Raw genomic sequence first — 16224 nt, 5'->3', positions numbered from 1 at the left:
TCCATTGACCCTCTCCACGGCATTTACTCTCCCAAATACAATTCCAATACAGTAAAGATTCTTGTCTCCCAGCGTGGATTTCCAATTACCCACACTCGGCCAAGTGGCAGCCACTTCATTATAATTCTGTAATTGCCATATAGAATTCCTATAAATTTGCTGTTAATTTTTAACCACTGCATCCTTCTCTTAGAAAGTGTAACAATAATTTGAAAATCCATAGACGATATTTTTAAGTGGATAGAGGCAGAGTGGGGGGAATAAATCCAGTGGGGGCTAGGTCTGGAGAAAAATCCTACGTACATGCAAACGTTTTTTCCTAATATATGGCGTGTTGGTGGCAGCGGGGATTGATCAGAGTCTGATCCAGGAAGATCCTGCTCTTAAATGAGAATGGCTTTGCACACGGGCTTCTTCTGCGTTCTCAGGCGCATTCCCTGCCCCCACTGGGAGGTAATTTACAAGCCCGGCTTCCGAGTGTAATCTTCCCGCATTGTACTGCTCCACGGTGCCTCCCCGAATTGCAACACGGACCAGGTCTATGAAAGATGCTTTGGAGGAACCGCCCCCCCCCCACCGCCGCCCCCCCACCAAGCAAGTGAAGACCCAGGTGCTAAGCAGAGAAATTAGCCTGCCTTTCAGGAGATGCTAACGAGGCAAGTTGGGAGGGGATGAGGTTGAGCCAGGAAGGAAATTGCAGAAAGGCCCTGCAGAAGCCACGGGCACCAGGGACTAGCAGGGAGACAGATCAGGTAGTCCTAACTAAGAGCAGCCGGCTTCTCTTTGCAGTGTGTGTGTGTGGGGGGGGGGGGGGGGGGGGGGTTCAGGTGGTCAGAAGATGAGACAGCCTAAAGAGAGAGAGACTGCACCCGTGAGAATGTGCAGGGTCTCAAGGGGGTCTCACTGGCTGGGGAGGATGTTTTGGTAAAAGGTGCTCTCAGTGGGGCTAGCGACCAGCCACCTCCAGCGAAACAGTGAGGTCATTTACAGCCTTCAGCACCTTGGCCGAGGAAGGCAGGTTGGACGCCCTGGTCTGGCTGGAGTTGTCCCTGGTCTGCAGGTCCAGTGAAGAGCCCTTCCGGCTCTCCTTCCCAGCCACCAAGTCTAGTCCCCGTCCCCACTCTGAGAGAAGGGGGATATTGGCTCCAGGCTGGGAGGGTTATCAGGCGGCAGCAGCGATGAGAAATTGGGCCACGGAGCGATTTGAAGGTCCCAGTGTTTGATCTATTGCGGGGCTGGCTCCTTGTGGCTTTGCTGCCCCCGAGTTTGGTGACCTGAGAGAATTAAAGCTGCCTTAAATACAGCCTCTGTTGGCTGTATATTAATCAAGCAGGAATCAAAAGTCACAGCATCCTAGGGAAGTAAGAAAAGTCACAGACGGCTCCCTCTCTCCTAACGCAGCCGCTCTCAGCGGGAGGAAAGCCTGGGAGCTGCTAAGACAGCACAGGCCCTCAGCCTGCCAGCTTTCCCCAAACCTCCCTGCCAGTGAATTCTCAGAAACCTCGTGTCTTGGAACTGGAAGGTTGTGTAGATGCCAAACGGTGCTGGACCCCAGTGCCACAGGAGATCGGGAGTGAGGAGGGCTTTTGCCCCAGGTGTGGCAGGGAGCAGAAGCAGGGAGGGCCAGCAGGGGAGGGGGCCCCAGAAGAGCCTCACACCTGAGGCCCCCGTACCTCCACCAGAGATGTCCTGCTTCTCCTGCTCTTGGCAACCTTTAGGGAGCCTAATGAGACAAGCAGCGTGCACTGCCCCTTTCTCTGCTACATTGTACTCGCAGTGGGCAACAATTCATACAACTTTCCGGGTGTGTTTAGAGCCGCCGGGACGGGGGTGGGGGGGGGGGGCGGCTGACACTAGCTAGGGTCCTGCCTGCCCTTCCCTCCTCCTTGTCCAGGCTCACTCCCCTCCAAGCCTGGGGAGGGACCCCAGATTGGGCTTCTTTTATGCTGGCGTGTGGGGAAGAGAGTCTGTAGGTAAGACTCTGTTCCTTTGCTTCCTGGCAGACGGGCCTGTCCTCACCCCTGTGCATCCTGGGACACGCTCAGCTCCCATGAGGCTTCCATGAAAACCCTCCCCGCCTCCCACCACCAGCCACCTCCCTGCTCCATCACCTCAGCTCCTGTCTGCAGCTTGGCACTGGCCGCCTGACACAGTGCACCCGCCTCCCCTGGGCCATGCGCTTTGCCAGGACAGCACTGCCTCTCTGGGCCTTTGCTGCCTTGGGCTCCTAATGAGCTTTTAATGAGCTGATGCTTTGGCTTTAAGGGGCACAAGGGGGCAGAGGGAGAGTGGAATGCCAGCCTCCTCACATTCTGCTTTCTGAGGCCTTGAGGTTGCTTTTTAACTAGCTGAGTGCTAGGGCTGGGGCTGCAGGCAGATGCTTGATTAGGTCTTGCGGACTCGTTCAGAGTTGGGAGGACCTGACTTTCACAGTCCTTGGGCCCTGGGTGACTCTGTGGCCATCACTCCCTCTTTACAGGGCTTCACTGCATCTGTCCTTTTGTGGCCTCTCTGCACCCAAGGCTGGAGGAAGGGGCAATGGTGTCTTTGTCGAGTAAGATTTATTTTAACTGATGGCAAAGTGAAGAGGCAAACTATTTTAATTGCTGTCTATATAAAGAGGCGGGAAACACAAGGCTGGGCCCTTGCCGCCTCTCTCCCAGGCAGCCCGGCCCCATCCGCTGTGGATGAAGGAACAAACCTTGACCCCCTTCCCATGGCTGTCTGCTTAGCGGCCCCCGATGCCTTGTTTCCCCAGCTCAGTCCTAACTGAACTTGACACAGATTCATGCTGGCCACAGCCATGGGAGATTCCCAAAGTGCCGCCCACGTCGTGTGCGCGGTGCTCCCTTCTCAGCACCTGAAGCGTGCCGTGCTGCCATTGGGGACCCCTTCCCTGGAGCACACAGACTTGTTCTACAAGTTCTGGTGGGTGACCCCCCGCCCCTCCTGGGAGTGAGAGTAGGGGACAGTGGCCTCGGCTGCTGGTCCAACCTCCCCCTTGGCCCTCCTTCAAGGCTTTTTGCCTTTGAATAAAATTAAAGTGGAAAGGTTTGTTGGAGACACAAGGCAGAATTTCTTGACAGTCCGGGTGATAAAAATCTGAACGGACTCCCCAGAGAGATGTCAGGGTCTCCCTCAGTGGAGTGCTTCAAGAAAAAAATTTCCAATGAAAAGACAGCGCCTGTCCCTGAAGGCTGCAGTGACTGCCAGCTAGAAGGCAGAGGACTGGACTGTATGATTCTGAATTGCCTTCTGGCTCCATTGACCTAACCTTGTGAGCCCTCTTTTCCTTTCCAGCAAAGGGGGGTGAGCTGAGAGCAAGGGGCTGGAGCTGTCCCTGGTGCTGAAGGGCAGCCATTGGGGTGCGGAGGGTGATTTTAGTGCTTTACCTGGGTGGGCTCCGTGGAGCAGTGAGTTATGTAGGGTTTCCTTTGCCCCGCAACCTCTGACAGTGATAAACCTGTAACACGAGCCCTGCCCTGGCTGTTGTTGGTCATGTCTGTCCTGGGCATCCAGCCATCCGAGGGCATTTCATTGGTGGGCAGTAAAGAGCTAGAATCTTCACCTCCAAGCTAATACGCAGACTTCCCGTGCCTCTCAGGACTCTTTCTTCTCTGTGACCATTTTTGGTGTTGGCACAGGGCACCAAGGAGACATGCACAGATTTAGGTAGGACGGGAAGACTCCCCGTGGCAGGCCAAGCTCAGAGCGCGGGACGAGGATGTAGGAAACCAAGCGTCTCGTGGCAGATCAGCTAGGAACCCCGTGGAAGGTCTGCCTCTGTCCAACAGCCGCTTCTCTCCTTGGCTTGATCATAGGGTTCAGCAACCCTACTGAGTTCTGGTGACCTCCTGCCTAATGAGAAAGAGGAAATTTGAGATAATTGCTGTGCAGCCTGAGCAGTGGTGTGATTAGTAAATGCCCAAGCTATTGCAAATGACGATTACATTAACAGATTTGGTTTGGGGTTGATCCTGTTAGGAGAGAGAGCCAAGTGCTAATGATGGGGACACTCACAGAATCACGTGAGCCAAGCACAGTTGTAGGAAAGAGGCGAGAGGTTCTTGAGAATCTGCAAGCCAGCAGGCTTCATTTCCAGCCTAAACCCTGCCTCCAGCTAGTTGTGTGACCTTGGGCCACCTCTGTGACCCTAGAAGTGCCACTGTAGACCACATGGGCATTATCGTACCTTCCCTGTCTACCTTGTGAGGATCCGGTGAAATGAGACAACGTTAAGGGGTGTTGAAAAAGTTGAGAAAGCACTGAGCAAATGCAAGGTATTGTTATAGCTGGGAATCAATAATGACAGCAAATCGCCATTTTTCCCCCTTGGACATTCTCGTTCCTGGGATGTTTAAGCAAACATTTCAGGTTCTTGAAGCTTCCTATCAGAGACAGAAATAAAAATTCCGCTCCCCTTCCTCCTCCTCCGGCTTGTGTGGGATTCTGGGGCCAATCCCCTGAATGGTGGCTTGGCCACAGCTGGCACCATAGAGCACAGGTCTGTTTCTCCCAAGCTCTCTCAGCCCGTTCTGCCTCCTTGCCAGGAGCTCATGGCCCAGATGCAGCAGGAGCCTGCAAAGAGCTTCTCAGAGCTGCAGCTGCCGAGGCCTCTTACCCACCAAGCCCCAAGGTAGAGCTTCACAGCACTGGCTGCTTTCAGATGTTCTCGTTGCTCTGTGATGAGCTCTCTCCCCCTCTCCAGAAGAGGAGAAGGCAGAAGTCCTGGGGGCTCATTCAAAATAAATAAAGCTTGGCAATAGTCCTGAGTGGAAACAGCAGAGCCGCACGGCACCCACAGCCCCTTTTCTGAGCGCGTTCCTCTGGCTCCCGGGCCCCGAGGGGAGGGGAACTTGCCAAAGAAAGATGTGCTTATAACCGCAGCCCCGTGCAACTTCTGGCTTTGCCTGTATATCTCGAGTGTGCCCTTTGCTTTCAGTCTTCCTATATTTATTCTGTTTAATTTTGCCAGGACAGGGTTGTAAGTGAGACGATGGGCAAGCGCCTCTTAATTAAACAGATAAATAAACTTCCTTTGCACGCTGGTTTCTACTCTTGCTGCAGTCAGGGGGGGACAGCACCAGTGGGTGTGAAGGGGGTGCTGCTGGGCTGGAAGGTGGGCGCTGGCCCTGGCAGCCCGGAGCGGGCCTGGCCTGGCTTCCCCTCTGCATTGCCGAATGCTCCGTGGCTCAGGGGTGTGGAGGGGCCCACGGGCGGGGAGCATCCCCAGCAACCCCTGCTCACAGGCCTGGCTGCAAAGGGGAGGCTCTGGCCGGTGTGAGTGGGCCCTCTGCTGGACACCTCCAGTGTGGCCTCGTCAGCCAGGGCAGCTCACTCCCAACCTGGCCAGGAGCAGTCCCCTTAGTCACAGGGGCTGACCACCCCCCCCCCCAGTTCCTCTGCTCTTCTGGGTGAATTGGACACGTGGACGAGGCAGAAAATGCTCCCCCCATCCCAAAGTAAGGAAGCAAGCCGTCACCTTTGGGGATCTGAGGGCTTCCCACATTTTACATGAAGACAAAGGGCCTCCTGTCCTCAACCTGACATCTCCCCAGTGGTGTCTCTTGGAGGCACCCCCAGCAGCCAGGGGCTTTCCCCTGACTCCAGTCCAGTTCCCTCAGCCGTGGAATTGGGGTGTGATCCCCCTGGAAGAGCGCTCAGCTGGTTGGTTCCCATGAAAGAGGCTTCTTGGGTCACCCCACCCTCCCTCGCACCCACAACGCTCCCTGAGCCATGCCCACCTGAGCCCACCCTACCGGGGAGACGCCACATACGATTCTGCTGCTCCCGCCTCCTCGCCCCCACCTCCAGTGCTCACGCCCAAGCCTGTGCCAAATACCCCGACGTTGGGGCAGGGAGATCTGGCTCTGCTAGAGCACGGAGCACGCTGTCTCTGTCGATTATGGCCCCGCTGCAACCGGAGACGGTGAGCTCACCCCTTGTCCTGGCACGCCTTTGCCAAGCTCCAGGCTGTCCTCCCGGCGTAGGTGACGGCCGAGGACGCCAGCCTGGGCACTCAGAAGGGGAGAGAGGGGCAGGCCCATAGTAACGCAGCCCCCTACCCAACCTCCCTTAAAGGGATTGCGAGACTTCTAGTTTCCTGCTGGGACGTGCCTGACAGACGGCCCTGGGAATTCCCAAAGGATGGGACAAGCGTCACGGGCAGCACTGCACCGGATCATTTGACCACAGAGTCGTGCCCACCTTTTGTTAGAAACACGGGCCGTCTTGAATTCTTTTGTGGCGTGCCCTTCCCCAGGGAGACTCCAAGTCCCCGTTTCACAGAGGTGCACACCAAAGAGACTGAGGGTGTTTGCAAGGCTGTGTGGGCCTGGGTCTCCCAGAAAGTGCGGGAAAGACAGGAGGGCTTCCTCCAGGGAAGGTGACACGGGGTGGGGGGTGGGGCAGGAAGGAGCCAGGAGATCTCCAAAGCCTTGGAACCATCCGGACCTTTTGAGGTGCCTCCTTGCCTGATATTTATAGTGGTGCCCAGGAGCGCAGAAATAATTACGGTTCAGTTCCTGCCTCCCTAACAAGGGCTTTCTCAGATTCAGGGCGAATGGGATATTTTTTTCCTTGGCTTTTTTTTTTAAAGTAGTGAATATTAGCACTGGATTGACAGCCTTTCCCAGCACGCAGCCTCCCTTCACCCCAGAAGCGGGGGTAGCAGAGCCCTGGGGCCCCGGGCCTCGCCCACCCACCACTCAGGAGGCACCGGGGGCTCTGGAGGGCTGGGAGGAGTCCAGGGGACCTGAACAGTGTTGCACGTCACTGTCTAGGCCCCGGAGGAGGGCAGGGTTCCTGACCGTCGGGATGGCACAGACTCAGACTCAGAGTCACCATCGATGTGTTCTGTGCCACCGGGGTGCTCCCGGGAGCACTGCTGGAGGAGCACAGGCCACTCTCCTCCTTTCTCCCCCAGCCTGTGGAGAAAAGGTCTCGCCAACCCCAGGGGCTCTGGTTTCTTGTGACAGCTTCGCCCAGGCTTCTCAGGGCCTGTGTTTCCAAGCCCCTCTGGGCACCGTGGCCCACTCAGCATCAGGATAAGCCTTGAGGTGGGGGTGACAGGGCAGGGACAACGGCACTCATCCCTGCCAGGTGCCATTGCAGACATTGGGGCGATGCTGTGACCCAGCCAGCAAATGTCCTGTTCTCCTAACACTCAACTCTCGAGGGGGAGACCAGATGGGCTAAATATTCAGCGGCCTGACCGCCCCCCACAAAGACAACGCCCAGTGGACAGAGGCCTGTGTCAGTTTGTCAGCTAATAACTGGCTCAAAGTGGAAGCCACAAGCCCGTGGCACAGCTCAAGAGGTGGTGGGCACACCAGCCCCCTGTCCTGAGAAATAAGCCGGACACACAACATTGTTCAAATCCTTCTTCTGGAGGCTTTTAAGATTCTGTTTTGCTGTTCTCGGTCTCCCTGGAGCCCGGGTGTGATTAGCCGGCTGATGGAGGCAGGTGTCTAGACATGCTCCCCGGGCCTGACACTCTCTGGAGGTGAGGCTTGAAGCCAGGTGGCTGGGCTGAAAGGCCCCGCAGATGACCAGGTGCAAGAGTGCCCGAAACCATCCCGGCGCCACGGCTGGCATTCGTGGGGCCAACCACTGAGCTCAGGGGTCCCTCTAGGTAAAACTTCCCTGACCCAACCCCAAGTCTAAGCTCACCCCAGACCTGAGCTCCCACTATCCTGGGCTGTCACAGGTCTTAAGCCCAATAAGCTGTAGTCTTGGCTTGCTTTCCCCACCAGACGGTACACTCACTCCTGGGCAGAGAATTCTGGTTCTGTAGCTCCAGCGCCTGGCGCAATGCCTGTCTGCACATAGTGGGTTCTCGATAAGGAAAAGCAGGAGAGGCAGCCCACAAACGGTGCCTCCTATGTGTTGGGCAATGATTAGGACACACTCTCGAATCCTCTATGGGGGAGGGAGAAAGCCTCGATCTCAGTAGATGCTTGGTAACAAAGGCAAATGAACGAGTGAATGATTCCCATGGAGAGTGGACGTGGAGCCCAGGGCTGGGGGGTGAACGCCACACAGATGCCCCAGATTCCTGAATGTCCTCCAGGGAACGAGCCGCTTGGGAGGCGACAACAGGAGAGAGGGGAGTCTCCTGAAACAGGAGGGCAGGACAGCAGGACTTGGGAGGCAAGAGGCCCCCAGGGCCGCCCCTGCTCTTGCAGCCAGGGCCACTCTGGGGTGCCAGCCTCCACAGGACAGCCCTCTGCAAGGTGTCCCCTCACAAATGCTGTACCCGGCCAGGTCCCCTCCCTCAGATGCCCCAGACCTCAGCGCCGGCCACCCCGCCACTGTCTCAGGCCGTTGGGGAGCCTCGTCCGGGAGACGAGCCGATAACCATCCAGCCCAAAGGCAGGGGGCTACCTCTGCAAGTCCACAGCCACGCCTGCGAACCCCACCCGCGGGAGGATCACGGAATGAGTAGGACTCCGGAAAAGGGTCAGGCAAGCGCAACTGCTTGGCGGGGGCCGGCTCTCCCCACGGCAGTCCCTTCCTCTCTGCCCCTTCTGCTATCTGCCTGCCTTCCAGACACTGTACCCCTTTCCTTCTAAGGAAGGGACTGTGCAGGCTGCTTTGAGACATGAGGTGTCCAAGGGGCACACACCTGCCTGCCTTGTTCAAGCCGAGCTCGCTCCAGACAGTGCCTGGAGGCAGCCCATCCTCAGCCCATCCTTGTCCCCTCGTCCCTGCTTCCTCCTAAGTGACCCTCACGGACACGTCCTGCAGTGAGCACCATAAGACGTGTCCTCGGACATCATCCACCCAACCTCTAGGGCAGGTGCGGAAATGCAAGCCCAGAGAGCACAAGCGGCTTCCCTGAAGTCACAGAGCGCGCGAAGGGGCCTCCGTTTGCTTCTCAGGCTGGTGGTCATCCCATCCCAAGGTGGTCCTGGCCCTTCCTCTCTCCAGAGTAGGGGCTCACTCTCAGAAGTGAAAGGGAATCACGGGTGCCTTTGGGTATAAGACAGGTGAGTCCAGAATTGGTGCTGGATATTTGGGATTCTCCCCTTGCCCAGGGGAGCATGCGTAAGTGGGGCCAGTGGTTAGTCAGGTATATCTCCCTGCTGTCTCGACCTCGAACGGTGGCAAGCAGCAGACGGTCCCTCATGGCCAGGTTCACCTGTGGCTTGTCCTGGTTAACTGAGCCTGGCCAGGGGCATCTGTCCACTGTAAACGTGTGGCAGGCCCGTGGGGGTGTGTGTGGCTGGTGAACTACAGATTTATGTACACACACGCGCGCACACACACACACACACACACACACACCTGTGACAGGGATGCTGCAGGGGACAATCAGGACCCGTGCCAGGCAGGGACTGGGTTCAGAGGTGGGTACATGTGCTCTCTTGCTGCATTGTGCGCGCACACCAAGTCCAGTGTGTTTGGGGATGGGGAGGGAAGGATGCGTTGTGAACAGTGCCCCTTGTCCCCCCTCCCCCCCCCCCATTAAATATCCACGAGACCATGTGCCTGTGGCAGGCCTACGGTGTAAATGGGGTCTGGGGGCCAAGGGGAGGGCGGGAGAAGCCCCCTGGGGCTCCAGCTGGGTTTCCAAGCTCTGGGCAGCCGAGAAGCATTCCCCGCTCGGAAGCCTCTGCGTAGATGCCCTCATTACATCACCGACATCCCCGCCACGGAGCCGGCCTCGCTTATGAGAGGCGCCTCTCTGAACGCCAAGCAGGACGAAGCGCCTTCCGGTCGGGCCGCAGAGCCGCTCCTGTCCGCAGCGGCCGGCGGACACAGCGAGGCCGGAGGGAGATTCCAGACCCCGACCCCGCGGCGGGGTGGGGGGGGGGGTGGAGCGGGGGAGAGTGGGCGGCCGCCGGATTCGCGGAGGAGGAGGGCCGCGGAGGGGCCCGGGGGGAGGGCGCCGGCGGGCGAGGGGTTAAGTGTGGGATCAGCTGTCGCGCCGTCGTTCCGGATTCTCTTCCCTCGGTGCGGGGCTCTGTTTGATGTTGGAGTACGCCAGGGGCTCCCCCTCCCACCGCTACACACGCGCGCACACGCGCGCACTCACACGCACACGCGCCACTCTTTGCAGACAGGGCTCCGGTGGCTCCAAAGTGACGGGCGCCCGCTCCCCCGCTGCCCTCACCCCTTCTCTCGCGCACACAGCCTACCGGGCCGTGTTCTCGCGCGCGCTCTCCCCAGCACCCCCGCCCGGGCAGGGGAGCACCGGGCAGTAGCGCGCCGCTCGCCGTCCATGCCTCCCTCTTGAGGAGCGCCGCGCGGGGGAGGGGAGGGCCGAGGAGGAAGAGGAGGAGGAGGAGGAGGAGGAGGAGGAGGAGACCGAGAGGGCGCCCGGGAGGCTGGGCGCGCGCACACACCGAGGGACGCGCGGAGGGTGCGAGCCGCGCAGCGAGCGCAGAGCTGCCTCCGGCCGCCGGGCGCCCCCCTGCCGCCCCATGCTGTGCTCCATGGCGAACTCGGGCTGCCTCCTGCTGTCCAACTCCGGCAGCATGCTCCCGCACTCCGTGCCCTGCCCGCCCGCCTTCCTCTACCTCCAACAGGTAAGCTGCCCCCGGCCCGGCGCGGCCCCCCGCCCGGCGCACGTGCGCCCCGCGCCGCCGCCCACCCCGCGCTCGGCCGCCTCCGCGCCGCCGCCGGGGCCCCGCTGCGCTCCCCGCGTCATGGCGCCGGGGCCCGGCGGGGGGAGCGGCGGCCGAGCGCGGGGTCGCCCGGGGCGCGCGCGGCGCCGGGCGGGGGGCCGGAGTTTGGGGCGTCGCTCGCAACTTTTCCGAAGGCGCGGGAGGGGGCGGCGGGCGGAGTCTCGGGGGAAGCCGGAGGGGAGGGGGCGGGGGTTCTCGTCGCCGCGGTCACTTTGGGGAACTTCGCGCCGGGCCGCGGGGGGCGCGAGGGCGGGGGACGGGGGACCCCCCCCCCCTCTCCCCGGCCGCGTCGGGAAAGCCGGGGGGCCGCGCGGAGGCGGGGGCGGCGGGGGCGACGGCGGGGGCGCCGAGCTCTGCTGCAGCGGGGAGCGCGAGCGGGCCTCGGGGGAGACGGGCCACCCGCCTGGTGGGGCCGGCGAGGGAGGCCCGGGAGCTCCGGCCGGGGAGGGGGCTGGGGCCAGACTTTTGCAATCTGCTGGGCTGCGCAGGAAGCTCCGGCTGGTGAGGGGGGCAGAAAGCCAGAGCGACTCTGAGCCCCCAAAATCCCCAGGACGCTCCAGGGGAGGTGAGCGCAGAGCATCAGGCTACTGCCAGCCCGCCTGCCGTGGTATGCCGGGGCGGGGGGTCCTGCGATCCCACTCAATGCGGAATCGGTGCGGTCCCAGGCCTGCATTGGAGACGGAGAGGGGCCTTCCTCGCCTCCCCCAGGCCCCTTGGTCTCTCTGGGCTGCTGTTCCCAGTCCCAGCCCAGCCAGAGCCGACTGGGGGCTGCAGTAGCCTGCCTCACCCACCGTGGCCGCCCACATCTCTGGGCCTGTCCTTCCTCCTGGCACTGTGGGGCTGCCTTTTTTTATCTGTAGCACCCTGAACCTCTGCTTGGGCCTGCAGGGGTGGGGGCGGCTGCCCGCTTGAAGAGGCCTGGGGCTTGAAGGGAAAAGCCTGGTGAGGCCTGGAGAGCTTCGGGCTGGCTGTCCTGGGGCCTGCACAACCCAGCGGGAGGGCTCCCTTAGGACCAGGTGTGCACCTTGGGCTGGGTGTGGAGGTGGGAGGCAGAAGGTAGTCGGTGTCATGGCAGTGCTGATGGTCAGGGTCAGGCCAGGCCTAATAGCCTTAAGTGACCGTGTACTCCCGCGGTCTCTCCCATGTATGCTTTTGAAGAGAGGAGCCCAGAAGTGTGTGTTTCTTGGAGACGATGACAGGCTCCAGGTGGAGCTGGGCCTTTGGATGGTGGGTTCTTGTCTTTTTGTGCCCCTTGGGCTCTCCAGAGAGCCAGGAAAGAAGGGACCATGGCAGGTGGCTCAGGAGGAGCCGTGGACACAGCAGGCAGAGACGGGGCCCTCAGAGCTGAGCCAGGTTAGTCAGCCCCTGGACTGCTGGGTACTCAGCAGTAAGGGGTCAGCGCCTTACTAGGATCCACGCAGTGGGGATCGCCGAACACGTCAGCAACTGCAGAGGAAGGGCCGGGGGACTGCCTGAAGGTGAGGAGCAAAGGGCAGCCGGAGTGGCCTGGGATCCAGAGACCTTGGCCCTTGATCCCACCCTCCGTAGGACCACCTGTGACATCTGGGCAGTCCTGGGCACAGCTCAATAGCCACAAAAACTGCTGAGGGAACCCCTTTGCCCCCAGGCAGGCAGGTGTCCAAGCCCGAGCTGTGGCTGACTCCCGAAATTCTCCATCGTCACGTGAGTTGCACGCAGTCAGGGTGGACCCGGGAGGTCAGCCTTCCAGGGCATCCCAAATTTCCATGAGTACAGCAATCGCTTGGGGATCTCTGGGGCGGGGCCCAGGAATCTGCATTTCTAACAAGCTCACAGGTGAAGTCACGGGGCAGACCACTCAGGTAGCAAGCATCTGTACCACCCTCCATGGCCACCGGAACGTATGCCCTGGGCTGCTAGAAGGGACTCCAGCCCCCTCTGCAGACAGTAGGATTGGAGGCTATTCCAGGGCTTATTGGCTGTGTTAAGCAAGTCAGGTCCCCTCTCTGAACCTCAGGATCTTCCTCGGAGAAAGCGTCCTGTCCTCCCAGGCTGAATGGGAGGGTTGAGTTAAGATGAAGTACCAGCCAGCCTCTGGAAAATGCCAGATGTTGGCATCATCTTGATGGAGTCAGACGTGTGCTCGTAGTTGGGGTGAACGTGCCAGCAGGACCGGTGAGGAAGGCACTCGGATTCTTCCAGGGCTGGGTGACTGCGTCCCCAACTAACGGCATTTGGAACTTTCTGTAGGGGCGGCGGGAAAGCAAGAAGATGCCGATGAGCCGTAGCCATTCCGAGTGGGTGTCAGCCATGAGCAGAATTGCTTCTGGGAAAGCCAGAGCGTGCCCACTGGGGCCAAGCTCCGAAGTACCCTGTTTCCTATGAGGCATTTCCGCAGCGGGTGGCCGTGTGTCTCCGTGGGCCGGGGAAGATCTTAATGCAGCCGTTTCCGGGCTATCTTTGGGGGCACACGTTAATAGGAGCTCACGCAGGTCTGGTGGTCCAGGGCCAATGCAAGACAAAAAATGACGCTTAGTTGGAGACCCTGCTTGTCCCAAACCACGTTGGGAGTGAGACAGAGCCTCCCGTGCCCCCTGGAAGTGGAGGCCATGTGAGGAGGGGGTCTGGGGCGGCCCCTGGCCGGGTGTCCAGAATGAAGCTCGCCTCCCCCGCAGCCCCACCGAGGAGTTGCAGGTCTGCATGAGTGAGCCTTGGTGCCGCATGTAGGCTGTGTGTTCAGTCTCGGCAGCACGTTTGATAACAGGAGCAGGAGCAAATACGTGAAATCAAGCAAGACAAGAGACGTGGTTTGCGGCGCATTAAGATACAGCATTTAAACAGGCAAGCGTCGGAAACATACCGTCTCTCAAACTTGAAATTAGAACGTAAAACCTCAACCAGCAGAATGCCGTTCTCTGTTAACGTGGCAAGCTCTTCCCGCTGCACAGGCTGGACCCCAAGTGTGCAGAGGACGGGCCGCGTCCCCTCTGGGACGCAGTGACTCTGTAATTCATTAGAGATGCTCGTGGCCGGGCATCCTTTCTCGCAGCGTCTCGGTGGTGCTGATATTTATTTGTCAGAGTTCCGACTGTCTGCTGGACAAACTTCAGGCCCCCCAGCACCGGGAGAAACCCGGCTGCAGCTGGGCTCTGGCATTCGCTAAGAGCCTAGCCTAGCAGCCCCGGGCAGCGGCTGTGTCCCCACCTGCCCCGCCCACCACTGGGCCCTCGATTTCCCACAGGGCGGCCCAGAGCCCTGGTCCCCCTACATCTGGCCCCACCTAGGGATCCTGGGGTGCTGTCATCCGTGGTGCATTGCGGCCAGCCCGGCAAGGGGTGAGGTCAATACCGGTCACCTTTCAGAGCAAGAAGGAGCTCGTCTAGAAATCTAGAACATTAGCAACTCTCCCTGTGAGGCCCTTGTCTGGGCTCCAGTAGAAGAAAGTTGTAAAGAATGGGGGGGGGGACCCCTGTGCCACAAAATGGGATTTCGTCACAGTAATTACTTCTTACTAAGCTGCAGTGCCCTATAGAGGAATCTTATCACCATATCCGATTGCAAAGCCGGGAACTCGCTCTGGGGGAGAGATACAGGCGCCTTAAGTTTCGTAGGAGGGAGCGCCGGCGACCGAGAGGAGGGGCCGTGCCGGCAGGATGCTGGCTGGTCCCACGGACAGCAGCCCCTGGAGACCGCGAGCACTGGGGCCTTCCTGCGGGCCGCGTTTGGAGCTCTGTTGATCTCATCATCCTTCTGTTCTTAATCAAGATGAAATCACAGATGGCCTTGCGTGCCCTCGACAACACTGGCAATCACCGGAAGTTTCCGTGGAGGATGTGGCGTTTCCACGCAGCTTCCAGTGTGAGGCAGGCCGCGTCTTGGTGTTATTGACAAGATGCGTCCCCTCGGGGTATGGAACCCAAAGACTTCGGGGGGGGGGTGGTCAGGGAATCCTGGGGTCTATTTGAGATTCGTTAGGAAGCTCTTCTATTAATAATCATTGGGGGGGGGGGGTAGCGGACCCGCTAACGCAGGAACTCTTAGTAGGTTTAATTACCGTAGCAAAGGGGACGCCCCTTCTGACACAGTCCGAGCACGCCTGACGGCTGTCTCCGTTCCCTGGGCAGTTGGCCTGTCGCCTTGGTGTGATTCCAGGAACCCCCGTCTGAGACACGTTTGCTCCAGGTGGCAGAACGTGCCCGTGGGTACGCCCCGGCCGACGGGAGGGGCAGGCACCGAACAGAAGCATGTCCGCGTCTTGGGCAATGCACGCGATCCACGTCTGCTCTGTTGCTGTCCCCTGGTCGCGGCTTCGGTGGCTTCTTACCCACTTTTCCCTCTGGCGGCTCACATTTGTTGTGGAGTCTGCTGAGCGTACCTGCGCGTTTTGCAGTTGGGGAAACCGAGGCACGTAGAGGCCAGGTGACATGCTGACTCATAAAGCCACTGACCAGCAGAGCCTGGCTTCGACCCCCAGAAGCCTCGGGCTGGGGGGTTATCGAGGACCGAGGAGGTCCTGCCCTCTGACCGCTTCCTGGCCATGCGCGAGACAGAAGTGACCCGACGGGAGCCCTCACACGGCCTGAACTCTCATCTTGCCCACAGACTTGTCGTCAACAGCGTTCCGGAGGTTCCCGTTGGGTTGGGGAGAGCGGAAATCGCCTGCCTCGTTGCATCTTGCTCTGCGGGCACGCAGGTTTCTCCGAAGAGCGTTGAGTGGGGAGCTCTGTGCGCTGGGCGGATGATGGGCACAGGAGCCGGGCGGGCAGGTGGCCCGCGGCGGGCAGGTCCAGCCCTGGGCACAGGTGGAGGGCGCTCCACGGAGGAGAGGCCGGGTGCTGGGCGTTCAGACCCAGCGGAGCACGAAGTCTGCACAGAGCGGCCGCGGACCCCCTACTGCCCTGCGCGGCGCCTCTGCCCAGCGGTGGGGGCGCGAGGGGCATCTTCCAAGCCAGCGCGTCGCGATGTGGACAGACGTGCGTGTCTCGGGGCCCGGAGGGCTGGGGGTGGTCCCGGAAGCAGGTGGGGAGTGGCTGACCCTTCTCGGGACAGCGTCTGCGGGATTTTCCAATTCCATCAAGGAGGCCTGCGCCCGTCTCTCACAGTTATGGCGGGAGACTGAGGTTCAAATGACATTACCCTGTTTCCCAGAATCAGAAGTGAAGGGTTGGCCTGGCCATCATCCTCCCTGCCTTTGGGGACCCCCAGTGAGTCTGAGGAGCGGGTCCCCCCTGTACTGAGGTTCCGGGTCCTTATCGAGTACAGAGAAGCCACGTGCTGACGGCCCCACACCAGGACCCGAGTTTGTGGGCTTTCCCGGCCCGTCTGGCTGGCAGGGCCGGGGAGCAGGCATGGTGGGGCACGGGGCTAAGCAGGCCGCAGCGGGCATGCTGGGAGGTCAGCAGAGGGCAGGGAAGGACACTGCAGCAGGGCCGACTCTGCCCGCGGCCTGTCCCCTCCCCTGGCATGGCCCAGAGCCTGTGCCCACGACATCGGCCCGGCAGGTGCTGAGCCATAGAGCTTGGGAATCACATGTGGCCGCCGTCCTTGCGGGAGGTGAGGCTGAGGTCCAGGCCCACATGCTCTCTGGTCCTGGGGACAGTCACCTGAAGGTGGC

At 60.2% G+C, this 16224-nt stretch overlaps 1 protein-coding gene across 9 annotated transcripts in view; it reads left to right on the top strand.

The window, feature by feature from the left end:
• The window catches only part of RBFOX3 (RNA binding fox-1 homolog 3), a 450056-nt gene that overhangs the window by 360925 nt on the left and 72907 nt on the right, over window positions 1–16224 (top strand). Inside the window, exon 1 of one of the 9 annotated variants that reach the window (XM_043585740.1) lies at window positions 10375–10532. The exons of 3 other annotated variants lie outside the window; for them this stretch is intronic. In XM_043585740.1, the coding sequence (XP_043441675.1) occupies window positions 10428–10532 (105 nt within the window). In that variant the 5' untranslated portion in view covers window positions 10375–10427. Of the gene's footprint in view, window positions 1–10374; window positions 10533–16224 lie in introns of those variants that run through there. 5 more of the 9 variants (XM_043585744.1, XM_043585739.1, XM_043585741.1 and 2 more) reach the window with 5 other exon arrangements.

Source organism: Prionailurus bengalensis, chromosome E1 (genome assembly GCF_016509475.1).
Source record: "Prionailurus bengalensis isolate Pbe53 chromosome E1, Fcat_Pben_1.1_paternal_pri, whole genome shotgun sequence".
Taxonomy (NCBI): Eukaryota; Metazoa; Chordata; class Mammalia; order Carnivora; family Felidae; genus Prionailurus; species Prionailurus bengalensis.
The sequence above is the reverse complement of the archived record's forward strand: the minus strand, read 5'-3'. Positions and strand labels throughout refer to the sequence as shown.